General features: G+C 40.1%; 1 protein-coding gene across 1 annotated transcript in view; it reads left to right on the forward strand.

Moving 5' to 3' along the window:
* Positions 1 to 25,569, forward strand: part of KIF5C (kinesin family member 5C) — a 350,079-nt gene that overhangs the window by 317,189 nt on the left and 7,321 nt on the right. Inside the window, exons 24-25 of the mRNA XM_053698287.1 lie at positions 3,088 to 3,304; positions 11,282 to 11,392. Of these exons, the coding sequence (XP_053554262.1) occupies positions 3,088 to 3,304; positions 11,282 to 11,385 (321 nt within the window). The 3' untranslated portion in view covers positions 11,386 to 11,392. The remainder of the gene's footprint in view (positions 1 to 3,087; positions 3,305 to 11,281; positions 11,393 to 25,569) is intronic.

A 25,569-nucleotide genomic window follows, 5' to 3' on the forward strand; every position in this document is an offset into this window, starting at 1 on the left:
CAGTGGAACGGGGTCTATACAGATCTATCCCAGAGAATAGTTCTGGATCAAGCTACAAAGGACTCTCTCTACCGTGGTGGCTGTTCCAAGAACATCTGTCCAACGTGTTTCCAGAGACCCTCCCTCATGGGTAATTGTGACCACGGATGCCAGCTTGCTAGGTTGGGGAGCAGTCTGGGACTCATTTAAGGCACAGGGACCTTAGTCTCAGGAAGAATCGGCTCTCCCCATAAAAATTCTGGAGTTGAGAGCAATCTTCAATGCCTTGATGGCTTGGCCTCAGCTGGCCCTAGCCCGGTCCATCAGGTTCCTGATGGACAACATAACCTCAATGTCCTACATCAACCACCAAGGAGGAACCCGGAGTTCCTTAGCCATGAAGGAGGTGGCACGGATCATCCAGTGGGCGGAGGCTCACAACTGTTGTCTATCTGCCATCCACATCCCAGGAGTGGACAATTGGGAAGAGGATTTCCTGAGCAGAGACAGACTTTCCATCCCAGGGAGTGGGAACTTCATCCAGAAGTGTTCTCTAGGTTAACAACCAAATGGGGGTTACCAGAGAATTGGATCTGATGGCGTCTCGTCAGAATACCAAGCTCCCAAGGTACGGTTCAAGGTTGAGAGATCCTCGAGCCTTTCTGATAGATGCTCTGGCAGTTCCTTGGAACTTCAGGTTGGCATATTGCTTTCCTCCGTTTGCTCTCCTTCCGCGAGTCATCGCTCAGATCAAGCAGGAGAGAGCATCAGTGATTCTAATAGCTCCTGCGTGCCTCGCAGGATCTGGTATGCAGATCTAGTAGAGATGTCGTCCCTACCTCCGTCGAGACTACCTCTCAGGAAGGACCTTCTGCTTCAGGGGCCTTTCCGTCATCCGAACCTTGTTGGTCTGAAGCTGACTGCTTGGAGATTGAACACTTGATTTTAGCCAAGCGTGTATTTTCCAAATTGGTCATTAAGACCATGGTTCAGGCTCGTAAGCTTGTCACTAGAAGGATTTACCATAAGATATGGCGTAAATATCTTTATTTGTGTGAGTCTAAAGGATATTCTTGGAGTAAGGTCAGGATCCCTAGGATTTTATCCTTTCTCCAGGAAGGTCTTGAGAAGGGGTTATCTGTCAGTACCCTCAAGGGTCAGATTTCTGCTCTTTCCATTCTGCTACACAAGCGTCTGGCAGGCTTGCCGGATGTACAATCATTTTGTCAGGCCCTGGTCAGAATCAAGCCTGTTTAAATCGGTTGCTCCACCTTGGAGTCTTAATCTTGTTCTTAAAGTTTTACAACAGGCTCTGTTTGAGCTTATGCATTCCATAGATATTAAGTTATTATCTTGGAAGGTTTTGTTTCTTACTGCTATTTCTTCTGCTTGGAGAGTTTCTGAACTCTCAGCTTTGCAGTGTGATTCTCCTTATCTAATTTTTCATTCAGATACGGCAGTTCTCCGTACCAAGTTTGGTTTTCTTCCTAAGGTTGTTTCGGACAGGAATATTAATCAGGAAATTGTTGTTCCTTCTCTCTGTCCTAATCCTCATTCTCATAACGTAAACATTGTGCGGGCTCTTAAGTTCTATCTGCAGGCTACAAAGGACTTTCGTCAGTCGTCTGCTTTGTTTGTTTGCTTTTCTGGAAAACGTAAGGGTCAGAAAGCTACTGACACTTCTCTTTCTCTCTGGTTGAGAAGTATTATTAGTTTGGCATATGAGACTGCTGGACAGCAGCCTCCTGAGAGAATTACAGCTCATTCCACCAGGGCGGTGTCCTCTTCTTGGGCCTTCAAGAATGAGGCTTCTGTAGAACAGATCTGTAAGGCTACGACTTGGTCTTCTTTGCACACTTTTTCTAAATTTTATACTTTTGCCTTGGCTGAGGCTTCTTTTGGGAGAGAGGTTCTGCAAGCGGTGGTGCCTTCTGTTTAGGTTACCGGTCTTGCCCTCCCTTATAATCTGTGTCCTCTAGCTTGGTAATTGATTCCCAACAGTAATTGATGATCCGTGGACTTACTGTGTCTTAAGAAAGAAAACTAAATTTATGCTTACCTGATTATAAATTTTATTTATTTCTTGACACGGTGAGTCCACGGCCCTCCCTGTTTTTCAGACAGTTTTGTTTATATAAACCTCAGGCACCTCTGTACCTTTTTTATTTTCTTTCTCTTCTTTTCCTTCGGTCGAATGACTGGGGGTTGTGGGAAGGGAAGTGATACTTAACAGCTTTGCTGTGGTGCTCTTTGCCTCCTCCTGCTGGCCAGGAGTGATATTACCAACAGTAATTGATGATCCCGTGGACTCACTGGGGCCCATTTATCAAACTCCGGATGGAGCTTGAGGGCCTGTGTTTCTGGCGAGCCTGCAGGCTCACCAGAAACACCAGTTATGAAGCAGCGGTCTAAAGATGGCTGCTTCATAACCTGTCTGCCTGCTCTGAGCAGGCGGACAGACGTCGCCGCAATTCAACCCGATCGAGTACAATCGGTTTGATTGACACCCCCCTGCTGGCGACCGATTGGCCACGAATCTGCAGGGGGCGGCATTGCACCAGCAGCTCACAAGAGCTGCTGGTGCAATGCTGAATACAGAGAGCGTATTGCTCTCCACATTCAGCAAGGTCTTCTGTTGGACCTGATCCGCACTGTTGATCAGGTCCGTCAGACCTTTGTTAAATAGGCCCCACTGTGTCAAGAAATAAATGTATCAGGTAAGCATAAATTTAGTTTTATAGCTAATCTAATGTGTGATGTTTTTTGTGGAGTAACCTTTAAATCTACATTTACTTTTTTGTATTATTTTGTTATTTTACTAAACAATTTTGAAATCCATATTTTTATACGGATATTTCTGCAACTGAATATATTCTAAAATGCAAGTTAAATCAAATCTAGCATTTTAGTTGCCAATACATTATTGGCGTGTTAAAAATATGTATATGGTTAAATATGTTCTATGTAACTGTTTTTGGATTTAGTTTGACCACTCTGAGACCATGTTCTTCTTCTTACTGATATTCTGTTCGGCATGAAAATCAAATGACTTGTTGTTCTTGTCTGTTACAATTTAGCTTAACTCATCAAATCTCTCTGTCATTCTAGCTGGTACGTGATAATGCAGATCTTCGTTGTGAGCTTCCTAAATTGGAAAAACGTCTTAGAGCTACAGCTGAACGAGTTAAGGCCTTGGAAGGTGCCCTTAAGGAAGCCAAAGAGAATGCAATGCGTGATCGTAAGAGATATCAGCAGGAGGTAGACCGAATCAAGGAGGCTGTGCGGGCCAAGAATATGGCGAGGAGGGCACACTCTGCGCAGATTGGTAAGTAGCTTACCAGAAAGAGATTTGATTGACTTATAGGTCTCCATGTACTAAAAGGCGAGTGGACAAGCTTCTCAACTCAACTGTCCGGTTGCCTTAGCAGGATATGGGCAGTTGATCCAGTTTGCTTAAGAGAAGAGGGTCAATCACCCTGAGCAAGTGAGTTTGTGGTGATTTCACCATGTCACCTCAGAGGTGGTGAAGAGTGTAAGAAGCAGCAGTCTAGTGACCGCTACTTCTTACATTGTGGGAAGCAGGCTTGCATGTGCGTACCTGCCCTACAAGCACTCTGGAGCAGCTTATGCTGCTTTGTATATGGAGCCCTTAATAAGAATTGAAAACTTGTTTTTGTGTTAAGATTCTTTCATCAGATGGTGAGAGTCCATGAGCCCTCACGCGTGGGAATGTTCCCCTGACTAGGAGGCAAAAGATACCCCAACACACCAGAGCTTTAAATCCCTCCCACTTCCCATGATTTTTTTTTTTCTTTCATGGTGGTAAGAGTCCACGAGACCCCACCCGGTTTTTGGTGATGGTTTTTGTTATAGCCCCCTTTTTTTCCAGTTCCTATATTTTTTGCACTTTATTTCTTTTCCTATGTTTTTTTGCTTGGCTATATGTCAGACTAACTACTATAGAGGTGGGAGGGGTTATATAGAGCTCTTCGGGTTTGGGGATCTTTGCCTCCTCCTAGTGGTAGGGAAGGTAATTCCCAGGAGTAATAGATTGTCGACTCTTACCACCATTAAAGACATGAATTCATCAGTTTATAATAAACTATATTTTTTTGTTAAATATTTTGGCATATTTTAATCATATTGTGCAGAATGAAGACTTTTCAGCTCTTTCTGCTACTTAAAGGGACATGGAGCCCAAACATTTTCTTTCATGATTCAGATAGCGCATATAGTTTTAGAAAAAAACTATCTAGTTTACTTTTAAATTAAAAATTGCATTATTCCCAGTCCACTACTGGGAGCTAGCTGACCACATTGGGTGAGCCAAGATAAGAGGCATATGTATGCAGCCAAGTAATCACCAGCTAGCTCCTAGTAGTGCTTTGCTGCTGAGCCTATCTTGGTATGCATTTCAATAAAGAATATTAAGAGTACAAAGCAAATTTTATAACAGAAGTACATTGGAAAGTTGTTGAACGTTGCATGCTCTGAATGAATCATGCAAGTATATATTTTTTTACTTTCATGTCCCTTTAACCTACTACTCTAATGACTGCTTTCCCTGCTCATCTCTTTGGTCCTTCTGAAACTCAAACAGCTGATTGTTGAGCTCCAGTTGTTTCACAGTGCAGTAACGGTGAGAATAAAAAAAAGAAGCAAGGTCTCAAGTTTTACATACACTAGATATTATTTCTTTCCAAAGGAAGGAAGAGTCCACAACTTAATTCATTGCTGTTGGGACAATTAACGCCTGGCCACCAGGAGGAGGCAAAGACACCCCAGCCAAAGGCTATAAATATACCTCCCACTTCCCCTATCCCCCAGTCATTCTTTGCCTTTCATCACTATAGGAGGATGCAGAGAAGTGTTAGAAGAAAATGTTAGTCCATTAATGGGTATTTTCCCTTCAAGTGTGGACTCGGGTGTTTTGAGTAACCATTTAATCCTCTCAGAGAGAGTTGTAGTGAACTCTGGCTATAGATGTCATAGGGAATGATCTCTGACCACTATCTAGATTTAAAGCTATAACCTCTTGGGAAATCAGTGTTAACGCTTTGCACTGTTTTCCCCTTATCTTCAGGTCCCTGTCAGATGTGTTTGTTGAGACTGTCAGAGCTTGAGATGCTGTACCTGCTCCACAGCTTTGATCCTGGAGGGTATGTCCTTTTATAATACTTTTAGGGATTATGCCTAGTAGGGCTGCAAATTCCCTGAGGTTACAGTTCACAGTGTGATACTTTTAATTCTCTTCCGGATATGGGGACATTTAATAACTTTTATATTAGAAGGTTATTTTATTGAGCAGTTGGGGCCAATATATATGTGATGCTTAGCTCCTTGACAACCGGAGCACATGTGTTTTTTTTTGGACTCATAAGGACGCAGATAGATGATGCAGGACAGTTTGGGAAAAACTTCCCACTGGGGCCATTATACCGCTATGCAGCTGATATTTAGCTTTGCACAGTTTCTATTCTAGCCTGGGGCGGTCTCTAGATGCGCACTATGTGACGAGGGTGCAGTTTTTCACTGAGGCTGGTCGGAAGTTTGCTCCTGCGTATCGATCAGCATACAGAGTTTGCTGCAGGCATTGGGAGAGATCCTACTTCATTCCGGTCAGGCTTGTCTAGCTAGGATGTGGTGAGTACCTCAGCCAAGGCTGAGGGTAGAGGTGCCACGCTAATAACTTTAATTTTATTTTTTGCACTAACGATATTTAGACCTTATACCAGCTATGGAGGATTCTGATATTAACCCCTCAGAAGATTCTGTTTCAGTGATCACTATAACGAATGCATGTTTATATTGTGAGGAGAGTATGGTTTGCCCACCTGCACAATTCTGTTCTATCTCTGGAAAACGTAAGAGAAAGGTTAAGCATACTTCCACTGACTTGGGGGTTAACACCTCCTATTCAGTCTGAGTTGGCTAGTTTGTCTCACCTTTCTGAGGATGATCTAACCTCGGATGCATCTGAAGGCGAGCTTTGGGAGTCAGAGATATCTGAAATTAAATCTCCTACTCCTGAAGAACCAATATTTAGGTTTACAGTTGAACACCTTCACAAGGAAGTATTGTCTACCCTAGAGGTTCCGGACGCTAAGCTTCTTGAGGAAACTATTATCCCTAAATTAGATAGGGTTTATGAGGAGAAGAAGGTTCCTAAAACCTTCCCGGTACCCGTGCGAATGGTGAAAATTATTTCTTTTGAATGGGAAAAGATTTTAACTCCTCCCCTTATTCTACCTTTGAGAAGCTGTTTCCGGTCCCAGATTCACATTTACAGTTATGGAACTCTATCCTTAAGGTAGATGGGGCCATTTTGTTTGTTGTCAGAACTAAGTGAAGTCGAATCCCCCATTGAGGATATACAGGACAGGATTAAGGCTCTCAAGATAGCCAACTCCTTTATTTGTGATGCTAATATGCAAATTGTCCGTTTGAATGCTAAGGATTCAGGTTTTGCAGTTTTGTCACATAGAGCTCTTTGGTTAAGGTCTTGGTCCGCACATATGGTTTCTAAGACCAGACTTCTTTCCTTACCATTCAAGGGGAAGATTTTGTTTAGGACCAGGCCTGGAGTCCATCATCTCCACGGTAACAGAAGGGAAGGGTGCTTTCCTTCCCCAGGATAAGAAGGCAAGAACTAAGGGTCGCAAATCCTCTCATTTTCGGTCCTTTTGTTCAGACAAAACTCTGCAGACTCAATCCTCCTCCAAACCTGAACAGTCCAAGAGTATGTGGAAGCCCAACCAGCCCTGGAACAAGTCCAAGCAGGCCAAGAAGACTACAGATAACAACAAATCTGCATGAAGGACCGGCCCCCGATCCGGGACCGGATCGAGTAGGGGGCAGACTGTCTTTTTTTCCTAGAGGCTTGGGTCCAAGACGTACAGGATCCCTGGGTTTTAGACGTTATTTCCCAGGGTTACAAGATAGGGTTTAAATCTCATCCCCCAAGGGGCAGATTTCTTCTCTCAAGATTATCTACAAGACCAAAGAAAGGAGCAGCCTTTTTAGATTGCGTTCGGGATCTCCTCTCCTTGTGGGTAATCATCCAGGTGCCCTCATCAGAAAGGGGTCAGGGGTTTTACTCAAACCTCTTTGTAGTTCCCAAAAAGGGGGGTATACTTATCACTCTATACTAGACTTAAAATGTCTCAACAAGTTTCTCAGGGTCCCCTCCTTCAAAATGGAGACTATCAGGTCCATCCTTCCCTTGATCCAGGAGGGACAGTTCATGACCACAATCGACTTAAAGGATGCATACCTTCATGTCCCGATCCACAAGGATCATTTTCATTTTTTGAGGCTGGCATTCCTGGACCAACATTCCCAGTTCATAGCCTTGCCATTTGGCTTAGCTACTGCTCCCAGCACTTTCACAAAGGTTTTGGGAGCTCTCCTAGCAGTGGCCAGGTCTCAGGGTATTACTGTAGCCCCGTACCTGGATGATATCTTGGTTCAAGCTCCATCTTTTCCTTTGGCAAGATATCAGATGGAGTCTCTTCTGTGTCTTCTCCGAACTCACGGATGGAAGATAAATCTAGAAAAGAATTCCCTGTTTCCCAGTACCAGGGTTGTTTTCTTGGAACCATCATTGACTCATTATCCATGAAGATCTTTCTGACAGATCAGAGATGTTCCAAGCTGATGGCAGCATGTCTATTCCTTCAGACCACGCTAAATCCTTTGGTGGCTCAGTGCATGGAGGTAATTGGTCTCATGGTGCCCTCCATGGACATTATTCCTTTTGCTCAATTCCATCTCAAACCTCTAAAACTATACATGTTGAGGCAGTGGAACGGAGATCACCTAAACCTTTTTCAACAAATTGTTCTGGACAATCTGACGAGAGACTCTCTCTTTGTGGCTCTGTCAAGATCACCCGGCCCTAGGCACGTGCTTCTTGAGACCATCCTGAGAGATTGTGACTACGGATGCCAGCCTCTCAGGCTGGGGAGCAGTCTGGGGTCCCAAGAGGGCTCAGGGGGCCTTGTCCCAAGAATAATTATCTCTTCCGATCAATATCCTGGAGCTTCGGTCGATTCACTATGCTCTAAGGGCATGGGCCCAGCTCTGTTCTGCCCAGTATATAAGATTCTAATCAGACAATGTAACCTCGTGGCTTACATCAAATACCAGGGAGGAACAAGAAGTTCCCTAGCAATGATAGAGATGTGTCAAATTCTTCAATAGGCAGAATCTAACAACTGTCTTCTTTCTTTGATTCACATCCCTGGGGGACAACTGGTAAGTGGACTTCCTCAGCAGACAATCCTTTCACTCAGGGGAGTGGGCTCTCCACCCCGAGGTATTCTCCGAGATAACTCTCTCAGATCGGGGTCACGGAGATAGACCTCATGGCTTCTTGTCTCAATACCAAGCTACCCAGATACGGTTTGAGATCAAGGGATCTTCAAGCGGGAATTGGTAGACACATTAGCGGTTCCATGGAGGTTCAATTTCATATATTTTTTTCCTCCATTGTCCCTTCTCCCTCGAGTAGTGGCTCGCATCAAGCAGGAACCGGCTCCGATAATACTGATAGCACCATTGTGGCCTTGAAGGACTTGGTTTGCAGACCTAATAAGAATGTCCTCCTCCCCTCCCTGAAAGTTACCTTGTCGTGCGGACCTTCTGACCCAGGGTCCGTTCCTACATCAAAATCTTGATTCTCTGAGACTTTTTCAGATAGTGTGATAGACTGCGTAATCTGTTGGCGCTCTACAAATAACCGATAATAATAATAATAATAGACACTTTGATCCAGGCTCGCAAGCCGGTCACTCGCCGTATTTACCACAAGGTATGGCGTACTTACCTTCATTGGTGTGAGGAATGCAGTCTTCCATGGCACAAGGTGAAGGTTACCGAATTCTATCCTTTCTCCAAGATGGTTTGGAGAAGGGTGTGAGGATTTGGAATATCTTAAGCGATAACCACTCCCCAAACTTTGGGTTCAACAAGTTGTTAATTTGAACCCTGTTATGCTCATAGATCTGAGGGTTAATGCTAATGAATACCACTCCTGATCGATGTAGCACCACAGGTTAATTATACAAGGCAACACAGAATTGAGGTATATTCCTTTAAGAGATGAGAGAATATATACAGACCAGCAGGCTTCCGGCTTTATAGAGAACAAATAAAATATATACATATATACAAGAATTTAAGTATTAGGAATTATACTACTTGAATAATCCTGCAGATATCTGAGTATTTGTGATAGGAAGCAGGATTCCCTTGGCAGGCAAAGAGAACTTAGGCAGCAAGTGTATTACTGGTTAATATAGTAGTAACGAGGCAGTCAAAGATATGATGTTAAACAGCTGATAATAGATTGGTAAAACTTGTACCTTAATCCTGGGTGTAGATACACTATATGCGGCTTGCAATTGAGGAAGCGTATAGGAGGCATGAACCTTCTAGAATTACCTACTTTAATAGAGCATTAGCGATTCGGTTTCCCCAAACTGTCAGCTGAAATGCCAAATGTGGCTGGCGTGTGATGTCACAAGCAGAATCCAGAAGGACAGTGTATCATGCGGTTTAGGTATGCAAGTTGTCAGCTACGGCTGAGAAAGTAGTAGACGCTAGTTGCAGGGAAAGATGAAAGATTCCTCCACTAGAATTGACGATCAGGTAACTGCAAGCTGGCTGAAAAAGGAAGAAGCACTTCCAGGAACGAACTGAAAACTTAAATCTGGCTTGAGAACTGTGGCTGAGAGACTGCAGTAGTGCAGCAACAATAGCAAATTACCAAGCAAGGTAGAACAGGGGGAGGAACCTTTTATAGCGAGGTAGGAATGGTCTTAAAGGCACCTTGCACAATAGTGATAAGTCAGGTAGGAAGTGATAAGTCAGGTAGGAAGTGTATCCTTAACAAAGGGTCTATCCGCCAGTTCTCCTTGGAGCCTCAAACGTGTTCTTCGTGTTTTGCAGCAGGCTCTGTTTGAGCTCTGCACTCTGTTGATCTTAAACTTCTATCCTGGAAGGTTTTTGTTGGCTTTCTGCATTACAGTTTGACTGCCTTACCTTATTTTTCATGCCAATAAGTTTGGTTTTCTTCCTAAGGTAGTCTCGAATCACAACATCAATCAGGAAATTGTTGTTCCTTCCCTTTGTCCTAATACTTCTTTCTTCCTCGAAGGAACGTTTGCTCCACAATCTGGACGTTGTTCGTGCCTTAAAATTCTATCTTTAGACTACTAAGGATTTCAGGCAATCCTCTTCCTTGTTTGTGTTATACTCTGGTAAGCGGAGGGGTCAGAAGGAAACTGCGACTTCATTATCATTCTGGCTGAGAAGTATCATCCATTTGAATAAGGCGGCTGGGCATCAGCCTCCTGAGAGGATAACGGCTTATTCCACTAGAGCAGTTTCTTTTTCCTGGGCTTTCAAGAATAAAGCTTCTATGGATCAGATTTCTAAGGCGGCTACCTGGTCCTCCTTACATACTTTTTCAAAAATCTATAAATTTGATGTTTTTGCTGCGGCGTAAGCAGCTTTTGGGAGAAAAGTGTTACAGGCTGTGGTGCCCTCAGATTAGGGTCCGCATTTTCTTTTTTGCCCTCCCTTTTTATTCATTCAGTGTCCTCTGAGCTTGGGTATTGGTTCCCAACAGTAATGAATGAGGTCGTGGACTTTCCTTGCCTTTTGGAAAGAAAGCAAAATTTATACCAGATAAATTCCTTTCTTTCCTGGCAGGGAGAGTCCACGACCCCGCCCGTAATATTTTTTAGGTGACTTCCTTTTATTTTTTCTTCTGGCACCACTACACCCTAATGTTTTTCTTGTTTTTCCTTGTTCCCTCGGCCGAATGACTAGGCGGGATAGGGGAAGTGGGAGGGATATTTATAGCCTTTGGCTGGGGTGTCTTTGCCTCCTCCTGGTGGCCAGGTGTTGATATTCCCAACAGTAATGAATGGAGTTGTGGACTCTCCCTGCCAGGAAAGAAAGGAATTTATCTGTTAAGCATACATTTTGTTATTTAGTTAAAAAATGATTAAAAGGCATCAATAGTCAATTGGTAAATCCTGGGTGTTTTTTTAACCCAAAAAGTATCCATGCCGGTTTTTTTTTAACAAAGGACCCAAGAAAGTAGGTGAGTTTTTAAACTCCTGTTGGATATGCAGAAATCATTGTGGTTTTATATAGGACCCCCAAACATATCTGTGCCAGTTTGTTTTTCTTAACTAAATCATTTTAATAAAGTATGTGAGCTTAAAATACTAGATGTTATCTAGTTCCCTTTAAGTATTCCTTTATTTAATGTTTTCATTTTTTTTTATAGCTAAGCCAATCCGGTCTGGTCATTACCCTGCATCTTCTCCAACTGCCGCTCATTCCATCAGAGGCGGTGGTGCGTCTGTTCATCCTTCCTACTACCACAAGTAAATTGCAAGTAAGTGGTGCATTTTATGTCTCATCCACCTCAACTGACCTAACACAATTATTACATACAACAAGGAAACATACAAAACACATATTTTTATATATATATATATATGATGTATCATTTTACATTACCATCTCAAAGTGTTTAATGTCCCTTTAATGACCAACACCTTTGATATCCTATTCATGGTGGTTCCGTATTTTAAAAGGTAAACTATTATCAGTGGATAGTATGTGCCAGTGCTCTTGTAGTATTGCTGTAAATGCATGTTTATTAGGAGTAGAGTGGTAAGGATCAGTCTATTTTTTTCTTGTTGCTATTCATCCTCATCGCCTCATGCTGTGTCATGTTAGTGACATTCTCAAAAGCATCCTTCAGCAAATTCTTCTTTTAACCCTGTCTTTTAACCATAGAATTATTTCTGACTACTCTCTTAAACTGCGAGACAGCTTTAAACATAATCTAAAAGTCAATACTTGGTTAGCTGTATTCAATAACAAAAAAATTGGTTTTAAATCTGCAAATCAACCACACCAAATCATAAACAGATCATCCATGTACAGCTTAAACACTTTTATTCCTTTTGAAATAAACATTTTCCGATGATAGGTAACATCCATATAACTTAAGATCAATACCTTTCTTCTTTTATGCCTATCTTTCTTTCTCTCTCTCTCTCTCTCTTTCTCTTTCTTTCTCCCCCCCCCTCTCTCTCTCTTTCTCTCCCCCATCTCTCTCTCTCTCCTCTCTCTGGGTTTATATTTACCTTAATAAAAGTTGTCTATTGAAGATTGGTTATTGGCTGCTAGTCCAGAGTGAGTTAGCTGGGCAACTCAGAGAGGGTCTAGCATAAGTATAGACACCATTTGTTTGGTAGTATTTTTAAAACGTGTGTATCTATTTGGAAGGTAGTTAATATTCATACTGAGCATTCTACAGGAGACGCTATGTGGTGCCCCCATTTGTGTTTTACAATCTTTTTAAAAATAGAAATGTTAATAGTTTATTTTTTTATCAATCAACAAAATGCCACGTGAATGAACAGAAGAAAAATCCCAAATCAAATCAATATTTGGTGTGACCACCCTTTTTCCTTGAAAACAGCATCAATTCTTCTAGGTCAACTTATACACATTTTTTTTTATAAGGAGCTCGACAGTTCTTCTGTGGATTTAGGGCTCTGTGGGGGCCATACCTTTACTTCCAGGACTCCTAGTTGAAGATAGTTCTTAATGAATTTGGCTGTATATTTGGGAACATTGCCATGCTGCAGAATTCATTTGGGGCCAATCAGATGCCTCCCTGATGGCACTGCATGATGGTTAAGTATTTGTCTGTCCTTCTCAGCATTGATGACACCATTAATTCTGACCATATGCCCACCCAACTCTATTTGCAGAATTGCAGCCACAAACTTTCAAGGAGCTTTCTCCATGCTTTATTGTTGCCTGCAGATACTCATTCATGTACCACTTTTCAAAGTCACAGCAAAATATTTAAATTGTTGACTCATCAGTCCAGAGTAACTGCTGCTATTTTTCTGCACCCCAGTTCCTATGTTTTCATGCATTGTTAAGTAGCTTGGCCGTGTTTCAACGTCAGATGTATGGCTTTTTGCCTGCAAGTCTTATATGAAGACCACTTCTCCGGACAGTAGATGAATGTACCAGGGTCCTACTGGTTTCTGCCGATTCTGAGCTGATGGCACTGCTAGACATCTTCTGATTGCGAAGGGAAGTAACCATAATGTGTATTTCATCATGCACTAAGTTTCCTTAGGCAGAATCTGGTAACCCCTGTCTGCCTTGAAATGTCTGCCTGGGAGATACCTTGCTGATGCAGTATAACTACCTTGCGTCTTGTTGCTGTGCTCAGTCTACCCATGGTGTATGACTTTTGAAATTAAACTGTCTTCAGCAACCTCACTTTGTTAGCAGAATTTGGCTGTTCCTTATCCATTTTTATTCTTACTACACAGCTGTTTCAGTTCATGAACGATTTTAAAACAATAATCATTAGCACCTGTTGGATATAATTGTTTAATCATGCACCTTACTATATACCTACAAAATCCCTGACTGAGCAAGTGTACCTAGAAGAATTAATTCTATTTTGAAGGCGTGCAGCCACCAGTGACCGAAGAGGCCAACACATACAGAGGGACTGCATGCCCATAGAAACGTAGATATTGACGGCAGATAAGAGCCATAGGCCCAGCAAGTCTGCCTGATATATCCTAAAAGTGTAAACTCATCTAGTTCGTAGGATAGCGTTATGCTTGTCCCAGGCATTCTTAAACTCCCCCACAGTGTTTGTCATTACTACCTCTTGTGGAAGTTTATTCCATGAATCAATCACCCTTTCTGTAAAGAAGTGCTTCCTCAAATTACTCCTGAATCTACTACCCTTCAGCTTGAGATCATGACCCCTTGTTTTTGAATTTTCTAAGCCCTTTAATATACTTGAAAGTTGCTATTATATCACCTCTTTCCATTCTCTCCTCTAAGCTATACATATTTAGGTCATTAAACCTCTCCTAGTACATTTTATTTTTTTAGACCATGTACCATTTTGGTAGCCCTCCTTTGTACAGATTCAAGTTTGTTTATATCCCTCTGAAGATATGGCCTCCAGAACTGCACACAATACTCAAGATCTGTAAAGTGAACTGCCATATAATCTTCTAGAGTGCCTGCATTGGGGAGAATAACAATACCACAATGACCCACCATATGTGACTAATCACCCCTCCCCCCCAGATAAGATGCCTCTTATGTGATCTAATGGGCAGATCTGCTACTCATTGTAGTGGCTGTTGGTCCGATAAGGCGCCACACAGTCTGATGGAGCCATGATATTATAATTTGCCTTATCGACCTGTCACATCAAAATAAATATCCCACCCCCCAGATAATGTACCTCCTAGCTATGGAGTACGAATTGCGCGGTTTATCTTTTTTTTTTATATACCGTAACTGTAATATCAATAACCTTCACCCTATATGCCCAAAATTAAGAGGCTTAGATTTTCTCTATATTTTAATCTCTATATTTTATAAGCCTTTTATTGTTGTTTATTTATGGTTCATTCTGGGCTTCAGCTTGATATTACTTACGCTCAGTATGATACTAACTAAAATTTGAGGTTCATCTCTCTTCTCTTATTACAGCAACTATAAATATCACTAACAGCATGACCTATAGACAGTAGACGTTGCTTTTCCATATGTAAGTTTACTGAATAACCTATTTAATGTATTTTGTTGCAAGCAATTGTACAATGCTAATGTAAAGTGCTGTAACTCTTTATTTGTATGCTATAATTTTACCTCAAATAAAAATTTATTTAAAAAAAAAAAAAAAAAAAAAAAAATGATCTGTAAAGTGGCATAAGAACCTTACTATTTCTGCTGCAAATACCTCTACCAGTATATCCAAGCATTCTGCTGACCTTACTCGCTGCAATATATATTATATATATATATAACATTGTTTACTTAATTTAAAATCATCTGAAATAATAATCCACAAGTCCCGTTGCTCATTTGTAACAGTCAGTAAAGTGTCATTGAGTTATAATTATCATTTGAATTTTTCTTCCCTAAATGCATAATTCTACACTTTGCTGTGTTAAACTTTAGATCCCAGTCATTTGTCCAATCCTCCAATTGTTGTATATCACTTCTCATTTTGTCTACTCCCCCTGGAACATCTACTCTATTACAAATTTTTGTATAATTTGCAAACAGATATACTTTGCCCTGTAGCCCGTTGCTTATATCTCTGATAAATATGTTAAACAAAACAGGGCCCAGAACTGAGCCCTGAGGAGCACCACTAGTAACAGCCCCCTCTGCTGAATGTACTCCATTTACTAAGACACTTTGTTTTCTGTCCTTAAGCCAGCATTCTACCCAGTTCACAACTTTTGAGTCAAGACCAAGGAGATACAGAGAGAGTGAGATGCCACTAGACCCAAAAAAAAAGTGCATGGAGGCACTTCTGCTAACAAGAGGAGAGGGAGAGTGCTAGATGAGATCATTGCTTGGAGCAGACAGCAAAGTAGAGCCTTTATGCCTTAAAGGGACAGTCTAGGCAAAAAAAAACTTTCATGATTCAGATAGAGCATGTAATTTTAAACAATTTTCCAATTTACTTTTTATCACCAATTTTGCTTTGTTCTCTTGGTATTCTTAGTTGAAAGCTTAACCTAGGAGGTTCATGTGCTAATTTCTTAGACCTTGAAGGCCACCTCTTTTCAGAATGCATTTTAACAGTTTTTCACCACTAGAGGGTGTTAGTTCATGTATTTTATATAGATAACACTGTGCTCGTGCACGTGAAGTTATCTGGGAGCAGGCACTGATCGGCTAAACTGCAAGTCTGTCAAAAGAACTGAAATAAAGGGTCAGTTTACAGAGGCTTAGATACAAGATAATCACAGAGGTTAAAAGTCTATTAATATAACTGTGTTGGTTATGCAAAACTGGGGAATGGGTAATAAAGGGATTATCTATCTTTTAAAACAATAAAAATTCTGGTGTAGACTGTCCCTTTAAGGGATTACATAGGGCTGCAATTCACCCATGTGAAGCCAGAAGGAGGCTTAAGATTTTAACTGAGTCTACAGTTTGACTGAGGATAGCAGTGGAGCTCCCCAAGGTCACTAAGTAACTGAAAAAATCCATCTACAGCGTGGGCAAGATATTTTATATTAATAAGATTTATAGATACTTATTCTCTCTGGAACATAGCATCACAGTGAGTTTTTTATATATTTGTGACAACTAGAAGGTACGGTTTTGTTTTTTTCTTTTTTTCTTTTTCCTCTTGCTTTTCTTGTTGGTATATTGAGAAAAGATATTGAATACTATACAGGTGGCCCTCGTTTTACAACGGTTCAATTTACACCGTTTCAGAATAACAACCTTTTTTTCCAGTCATGTGACTGCTATTGAAAAGCATTGAGAAGCAGTTCATTTATTAAAATAGCCAGTAGGTGGAGCTGTCCGCTTGTGTTGCAGCAAAGCCAAGCAAGCTGAAATTAATCAGTTTATCCAGACCTGAGCTATCGAGCAGATTTCAAAGGAACAAGATCTTCCTGTCTATAAATCAGTCCAGATTGGAATGCATAGAAAGAACTGTTTGCAGAAAAATGAAAGTGAAGTCTGTGTTGTGTGATTATTTTATTAGGTTTATAATGCTGTTTAGCATTTAAAGTCTTAATTTCAAAGCTTTAAAAATAATGTATTAGGTGTTACTTATGACAATTTTGAGAGGGGCCTGGAGCCTATCTCCCTCACTTCCTATTGACTTACATTATAAACTGGGTTTCAATTTACAACGGTTTCGATTTACAACCATTCCTTCTGGAACCTAACCCCGGCGTAAACTGAGGGCTACCTGTATTTGAAGCTGATATATACTGCTGACTGAGAGAAAGTGGATCTTATTCTGGTGTTTCTAATATATATTCAAGATATATGTTATGTTGTATTGAGACAATATTTATCACTGAGTTGGTTATATGGATGAGTAAAAATCTAAAGTAAAATTTCTAATTAAAACATCCAAAAAATACATTTGACACCAGCACAGTTAACTTGTAAATAAATACAGGTTCACCATATGCTCAATACTTTATCAAACAATTAACTAAACTGATAATACCTAAAATTGAAATCATTAATCAGGATGTTAAATCAAAGTTGAAATGAAATTGTGTAATACCGACCTGAACTAAGTAGAACAAAGAGTCTCAAATTTGAAAGATAACCAAAATTCTAATAACAAGCAAATAGAGGAGCTTTTGTTAAAGAGACAGTAAAGTCAAAATTAAACGTTCATGATTCAGATAGGGCATGCAATTTTAAACAATGTTCAAATTTACTTTTATCATCAAATTTGCTTTGTTCTCTTGGTATTCTTTGTTGAAAGCTAAACCTAGGTTGGTGTTATGTTAGGTGCAAGTATTTGATATCCTTAACTGCAGGACCACTCAGTCTCACACCAAACCTTTAGGTTCATTAGATGTAATCAAGAACCTAGTTTTTGCTCATAGATCTGAGGGTCACTGCTGCATGGATGCAGAGTGAAAGAAATGAGATTTAAAGGTATATTATCCCGATTGCAATAGCAGTTTGCAATATGCAGATAATTATGCAGAGAGGAAGAAATGAGATTTAAAGGTATATTATCCCGATTGCAATAGCAGTTTGCAATATGCAGATAATTATAGAGATAGTAGATAAAAGAAAGATAAATATAAGATTAAGTGTTAGTAGGTGAATGTCAGCCTCAAATAACACAGGTTGCAACCAGGAGGTGTTTCTATATAAATTAAGCAGGAGAGCTCTATAACAGGTTATGTTGTTTTTAGTTAACAGGCAGTCCTTAGTTAGTCTATAACGTTGTTAGTATTCATGTAAACAGCAGGCAGTCCTTCACAACCAACAGTATGATTATTTGATAAGGCACATAGAATAATTAAGCACAGTTCGTCAAGCTGAATCGATAGATATTACAGGCAATCAGATAGTTAAAGGTAACTGTATTTGCATAAGCGTCACACTGTAAAACATGCAGGAAAGTCCTTTAAAGTAGTAAGTGAATTAAGGTATAATACGTTACCACCTTCAGAGAGTAAGAAATAGTAACGGTTACCGCAGCTTCAAGGTGAGTTGCTATTAAGCACAGGAGTTGGTTGTTTGCAGCCAGAGTGAGAGAGAGCTCCAGAGACTTACGGTGACGTCAGACGCCGATACACGGCTTCAATGTATAAGCCGGGAGAAACAGAATTAACAAGTAAGAGATACTTTGAGGATTCCGGTCAAAATAAGGAAACCTGGTATATGACGATCCAAAGTTGAAAAGCACACAGCAATTGTAGTTACTAAGAGTAAATTCCTTGGTTAGGAATATCAGCAAGGTGTCTTCGTTGTTGCTCAGCTTATAGCTAAGTGAATACAAATTACCAAGCATAGGTAGACTGGAGGAGGGGCCTTATATAGGAATGTGAATACCTGAACATCCTGATTTAAAGGGACAGGAACATAACAGTTGGCTCATATGCTAATTTCTAAGCCCTGGAAGGCCGCCTCTATCTCAGTGCATTTTGACAGTTTTTCCACAGCTAGACGGCGCTAGTTCATGTGTGCCATAAAGATAACATTGTGCTCACTCCCGTGGAGTTATTTGAGTCGGCACTGACTGGCTAAAATGCAAGTCTGTCAAATGAACTGAAATAAGTGGGCAGTATGCGGTGGCTTAGATACAAGGTAAAAACAATAAAGGAAACAATACCTGCGCACTCTCTATTTTCAGACAAAACAACAGTTAATCATTAAAAAATTATTTTACAAATGTTAGTAGAAACTGTTGCGTAAAAACATATGTTAATACTGAAAGACCTAATGATTAAATCAATATTATTTTAAAAAATATGTGCAGTACAGATTTATACGATAAGTAATATAATTATTCATTAAAAAGTCCCAGGTGCATAAAATCCAAACTCCGCTCTTTCCTATGCAGCCACAAAATGGCTCTTAGGTGTTTTAAGGACAATTCAGGTTCTTAAATTGGGTGCCTGAAAGAAAAACACAGAGGAGCCCCACATGGGCAAAACGTAAATACACAGATGCCAAGCCCGCCCCCCCCCCCCCCCACCTGTTGCACTCACTAGGATCGACTGAGCCAATGCGTTGTATATAATATCTGTTGTTCTCCTTCTGCACTGGATCACTGTCCTCTATATTTCAAAATGTCAGCTTTTTCTTGTAACAGGACACATGCAGTTCATACACCAGTCCCAAGCGTATTAGCCAGCAGTTAGTATCAAACAGGATACCTGTCTCTTCATAAAAATAAAATCCTTTGTTTAAACTAAAAGTGTCATATACATTATTAAAATGTTGATCATGTTTCGGCCACGCCCCCTGGCATTTTTCAAGATAACATTACACTCAGCTTGTTAAAATTCAAATTTCCATCTAAAGGGGAGGAGAGTCCACGGCTTCATTCATTACTTGTGGGAATTAAGAACCTGGCCACCAGGAGGAGGCAAAGACACCCCAGCCAAAGGCTTAAATACCACCCCCACTCCCCTCATCCCCCAGTCACAGGAGGTTGGCAGAGAAGTCTCGGTGCCTTGGGGGTTCAACCTATTTTACATTTTTCTACCGTTGCCACTTCTACCTCGTGATGACCGTTATATGCTACTTTGTTTCTTTGTGTGTGTCACTCTTTTTTTTAGGGAATTGGAACTAATAAATGCAGATTTTTTTCACCACATTTACCTTATGGACTTGGTTACTCCTTTCTACTTGCTGGCAGGGTGCGTTTCTGTTGTTGGATTGATTTCTCTCTGAGGCAGGGATGGACCGCCTCTTCTTTTACGGCACTTGCTGAAGAGCTGTGAGATTACCTGTGCCTTTCATTGTTTTACTCTGAGCGGAGTTCAATCATTTGGGGGCGTGATTGATATCACAGCGTGAAGATCAGTACATTGTGCGTGTCACTAGGGTACAGAGTAAGAGTGTCTGGGCGCTGCCCTGGAGGTCATTTGTCTACCTCGTGTAGTGGCCCGCATCAAGCAGGAGCAAGCTTCGGCAATTCTGATTGCTCCATCGTGGCCGTGGAGGATGTGGTTTGCGGATCTGGTGGGAATGTCGTCATCTCCTCCATGGAGGTTACCCTGTCGCAAGGATCTGTTGGTACAGGGTCCCTTTCAACATCAAAATCTAGATTCTCTGAGGCTGACTGTGTGGAGATTGAATGCTTATCTTGCCCAGGAGAGACTTTTCTGAGAGAGTGATTGATACTCTTGTTCAGGCTAGGAAGCCGGTCACTCGTCGCATCTATCATATGGTGTGGAGAACTTACTTGTCCTGGTGTGAGAAGCAGGGATATCCTTGGCACAAGGTTAAGGTATCCAGGATTCTGTCCTTTCTCCATGATGGACTGGAGAAGGGGTTAGCCGCTAGTTCCTTGAAGGGACAGATTTCGACTTTAACGGTTTTGTTGCACAAGAGGCTCGCTGAGCTTCCCGATATTCAGTCTTTTGTTCAGGCTTTGGCTAGAATCAGGCCTGTTTTTAGCCAGTCCGCTCCTCCTTGGAGCTTGAACTTGGTTCTGAAGTAGGGCTGCAACAAATAATCGGTAAGATTGATCAAAAAAATAGTTGTCAAAGAATCTCATTATCAATTAGGTGGTCAGCGATTAGTTGGTTAATTGCACAGCACCAGCTGCTTCAATCCATTTTTATTTATTTTTTTTCTATCCGATTAATCGGATGATTATTGTCCGATTAATCGGATAGAAAAAAGATTAAAAAAATAAATAAATTCAATTTTTTTTGCACAATCTTAGTTGCAGTAGATCATCAGATTAAAGCAGTTGGTCCTGTGCAACTGACCAACTAATCACTGACCACCTAATGGATAATGAGATTTGTTGACAACTATTTTTATGATCAAACTTACCAATTAGTTGTTGCAGCCCTATTCTGAAGGTGTTGCAGAGGGTTCCTTTGAACCTATGCACTCTATTGACATTAAGATTCTTTCCTGGAAGGTTCTTTTTCTGTTGGCTATTGCATCGGCTCGCAGAGTCTCTGAGTTGGCGGCCTTGCAATTTGAGCCTCTTTATTTGGTCTTTCACTCCAATAAGGCTGTTCTCCGCATTGGTTTGGGATTTCTGCCCAAAGTTGTGTTTAACCGTAACATCAATCAGGAAATAGTAGTTCCTTCTTTGTGTCCTAACCCCTCTTCTCCTAAGGAGCGGTTACTTAATAATTTTGACGTGGTTCGAGCCTTGAAGTTTTATCTTCAAAGGATTTCAGACGATCTTCATCTCTTTTTGTGGTGTATGCAGGGAAGCGCAAGGGGCAGAAGGCCTCTTCGACTTCTTTGTCCTTTTGGTTGAGGAGCATGATTCGCTTAGCCTATGAGACAGCGGGACATAAGCCTCCTCAGAAGATCATGGCTCATTCAACTAGAACTGTGGCTTCTTCTTGGGCCTTCAAGAATGAGGCCTCTATGGAGCAGATTTGTAAGGCGACTACCTGGTCCTCCTTACATACCTTTACAAGATTTTACAAATTTGACGTTTTTGCTTTGGCGTAAGCAGTTTTTGGGAGAAAGGTGTTACAGGCTGTGGTGCCCTCAGATTAGGGTCTGCCTTCTTTTGCCCTCCCGTTTTTTCATTCAGTGTCCTCTAGAGCTTGGGTATTTGTTCTTACAAGTAATGAATGAAGCCGTGGACTCTCCTCCCCTTTAGATGGGAAAACATAAATTATGCTTACCTGATCAGGAGAGTCCACGGCTTCCGCCTGTTGCTCCGGTGGGCGGACCTAAATTTAATTTTGTTCTTCTGGCACCATTTAAAACCTGATATTTCTCCTACTGTTCCTTGTTCTCTCGGCAGTATGACTGGGGGATGAGGGAAGTGGGGGATTTAAGCCTTTGGCTGGGGTGTCTTTGCCTCCTCCTGGTGGCCAGGTTCTTAATTCCCACAAGTAATGAATGAAGCCGTGGACTCTCCTCCCCACGATGGAAATCAAATTATCAGGTAAGCATAATTTATGTTATATTCCTGACCAATCAAAACCAGAATGATTGCCATTTAGCCAATCAATGAAATCTATTGTGCCATTGTTAGAGCGTACTTGAGAGGGAATTTTACAGACCAAGACTACCCAATTGAGAACCCTCTTTCAGACGGCTTAAGTTCCATCCTCAGAGTGACCAATTATATTATACACCTTTAATAATTTAATCAATTACACTCCGCTCTCTGCTGAGTACTTTAGTATATAACATAACACTTTACTCTAAAAAACCTGCGCTAAATTTATTTCACAAATATAAGATAATATTTATTCTCTTTATTGTCTTTTAATATTAAAAAATCTGTGATTTGCTTTTCTTTAATAATATTTACCCATATATTCGTTGTATATAATTAAATTTGGTATCTACTGTCACTAGTTCATATATTTGTAGCCTTGAGACTTAAAACAAATTAATATTTCCTTACTTAAAGTATTATATATATAAAATCAATTCCATAAAAATAATAATCATCATCTCTTGTATATATACTGATATAATCTCACCTTAATGTCTCTGGGAGTATGGTAGAAGTTGAATATGCACTCCTTGTGTCTTTAACTTTATATCAGGATCTCCCCAACTTCCTTTTGAGTGTGGTGCAGCTTCACAGTTCACTGAACTTTGCTGAGTGTTTCAGAATCGATAGAACTATAAAACAAAAAGAAGAGAGAGCGCAACCACGACTCAAGGTAAAAGTATTTAATTCCACTTTGCGCTTATGAATATACTGCACTTACAGGATTACAAAGTTAACAAGCGTCTCTTAAGATCTCATACAGTCCTCGATTCTCCGGTCTCACTCAGCTGTAGCTGTATCTTTGTTCGTTTCCGTTTCCGGCTTGAGGGCTTGGTATTTGTTCCTTTACCCAATGCAGGAGTAAATTCAACCTTTCCTTTCCAGATACTGTTATCCAACTGGATCTACTAGCGTCTACGCGTTTCGTCCGTCTTCTGCGGACTTTTTCAAGACTTCTGGTCAGTGTATCTTTTTCGCGGGGATCCTCCGTTTAAAAAACTGTTTGCTCCTCCTACCTCTCTGTCCCAATCCAATCCGTTACAGGGCAATTAGCACACCCTCTTTCACCATATGTTACATGGGTTTATGTAAAAAGAGAGAAGGAAGGAAACAAAGTATAACGCTCAATTATTTCGTATATTCACAACCTAGTGTTCTCATGTATAATTCTCAGTTCTCTGATATATTCAAAATACTCCAATCTGTATTGCCACAATTTCTCACATTAAAATTCATATACATTCTTTAATATTAATTCTTAAAAATTCAAACTTTAATAAATTCTACCGGTATTATTCGAATAACACCTAAAATGATACAAAACATAATACAAAACACATAATATTACATATTCATATTATAAAAATTGCATATACATATTTCAAAAAATTATTTTACAACACCCATTAACACATAATCACAAGACTCTATGTATTCATATTTTAATGGGACCATTTAAAAATAGATTACTATAAATTCATATTATCCATACTTTCAACTTGTACTTAATACTTGAAACAACAATGAATATGTTAACCTATATAGATAATCCATGTGTGACTAATACCCCTGGATAACTATTCTACCTGTTTACTTAGAGCATAAACACCTGCAGGTCAATATCTATATTCAACCCTTTAGGAGTCAGGCTTTCCAATTGTTGGATCCATTTGGTCTCTTTTTTTTCTTAAAGAGATAAGTCTCTGATGGGGATTTGAACCTGCTGGTACTATTTCTAGGATGCTTATTCGTAAGCTACTGGGATCTTTGTTGTGGTAAATTCTAAAGTGTTCTGACACACTGTGCGTTTTAAGACCTAACTCAATATTGTTAATGTGTTCGTAACATCTCCGTTTCACTTTTCTCTTTGTTCTTCCTATATAAATACTCCCACATTTGCATGTCAAACTATATACTGCATATGTAGACTGACATGTGCCTCTGGATTTGATTGGTACTGTTTTAGTGTTATTCCAATTTGCAATTGAATCTTTATTCCAAATGATTGGACACATGCAGCAATTCTTTCTCCCACATTTATATGTTCCCGGTTTCCCTGCAACCCATCTATCTAAAGTGCCTGTTCTAATGTCTGTCATTCCCTTTGGATCTATAAGTTTCGATGGAGCTAGAAGATTTTTTAGATTCCTATTCTTTTTGAATACCACATTTGGTTTATTCTCCAAACTATCTTTTAGAAATGGGTCTGACTTTAGGATGCCCCAATGTTTATGTAATACTTTTTTAATGAATCCTGACCCTTCATTAAATGTCGTAATAAACCTCACTTTGTTGTCTTCTTTATTGTGATTATCTAAGCCCTGTTTTTTTAGGAAATAAAAGTTCTTGTCGGTTACATATAGCATTCTTTTCTCTTGCTGAGCTGATGGTTTCCCTGTCATATTCCTTCTCCAGAAACTTCCTCTCTAAGATATCTGCTTCCCTGTTGTAATCCTCTAAATTAGTACAGTTTTTGCGTATTCTGCGAAACTGACCATACGGTATATTGTTCTTCCAACTACTCATATGACCACTCCTAGCATTTAAAAATCCATTACTATCCATTGGTTTCCTATAGTTCCGTACTTTCACTGTATTCAACTCATGATCAACAAAGAACTCAACATCCAAGAATTCAATTCGTTCTTTAGACATTTTACTGGTAAATGTCAAATTGAATTGATTGTTGTTCATGTGTTTGATAAATTCCTCTGCCATCTTCATATCCCCTCGCCATATTATAATAATATCGTCGATATATCTCAGATATTTAATTATATTTTGTCGATAAGGGTTATTATTCCATATCTTAAGGTCTTCAAAGTGGGACACATAGATATTGGCATATGAGGGCGCCATTGGAGTGCCCATGGCGGTCCCTTGAATCTGTTGTAAAAATACACCATTAAAGCTAAAATAGTTATTGCTTAAAATAAATCTAATACAGCTTTCTAAAAAAATTCAAGTGTTTACAGGCCATACCACTATCTTTACCTACATAATTGACCGCATCTATTCCTTTTTAGTGGGGGATACTGGTGTATAATGAAGTAGCATCACATGTGATCCATATGTCTTCTGCTTCCCATTTAGATCCTTCTAGTTGTACTATAACTTCAGTTGTATCTTTGATATATGATTTTATGTTTTTTACTATTGGTTGCATATAGAAATCTATGTAGGTAGATAAATTACTAGAAATGGATTCCATGCCGGAAATAATAGGACGGCCGGGTGGGTGTATTGGATTTTTATGTATTTTGGGAATATGGTAAAAAATGGGGATCTTTGGATGTGGGTTGTATACAAAATTAAATTCATCACTATTGAGTATACCTTCTTTTTTGGCTTCTATAAGTATACTAAATAAATTTTTATTGTATTCTACGGTTGGATCTTTTCTTAATTTGCTATATGTTTTATCGTCATTTAATAGTCGTTCGGCTTCCCCTAAATAATCTACCCTATTCTGTACTATAATCCCACCCCCCTTATCTGCTTGCCTGATCACTAATTGATGGTCTTTCTTCAATTTATTTAAGGATGCTCTTTTG

The sequence above is a fragment of the Bombina bombina genome, chromosome 1 (assembly GCF_027579735.1).
Source record: "Bombina bombina isolate aBomBom1 chromosome 1, aBomBom1.pri, whole genome shotgun sequence".
Lineage (NCBI taxonomy): Eukaryota > Metazoa > Chordata > Amphibia > Anura > Bombinatoridae > Bombina > Bombina bombina.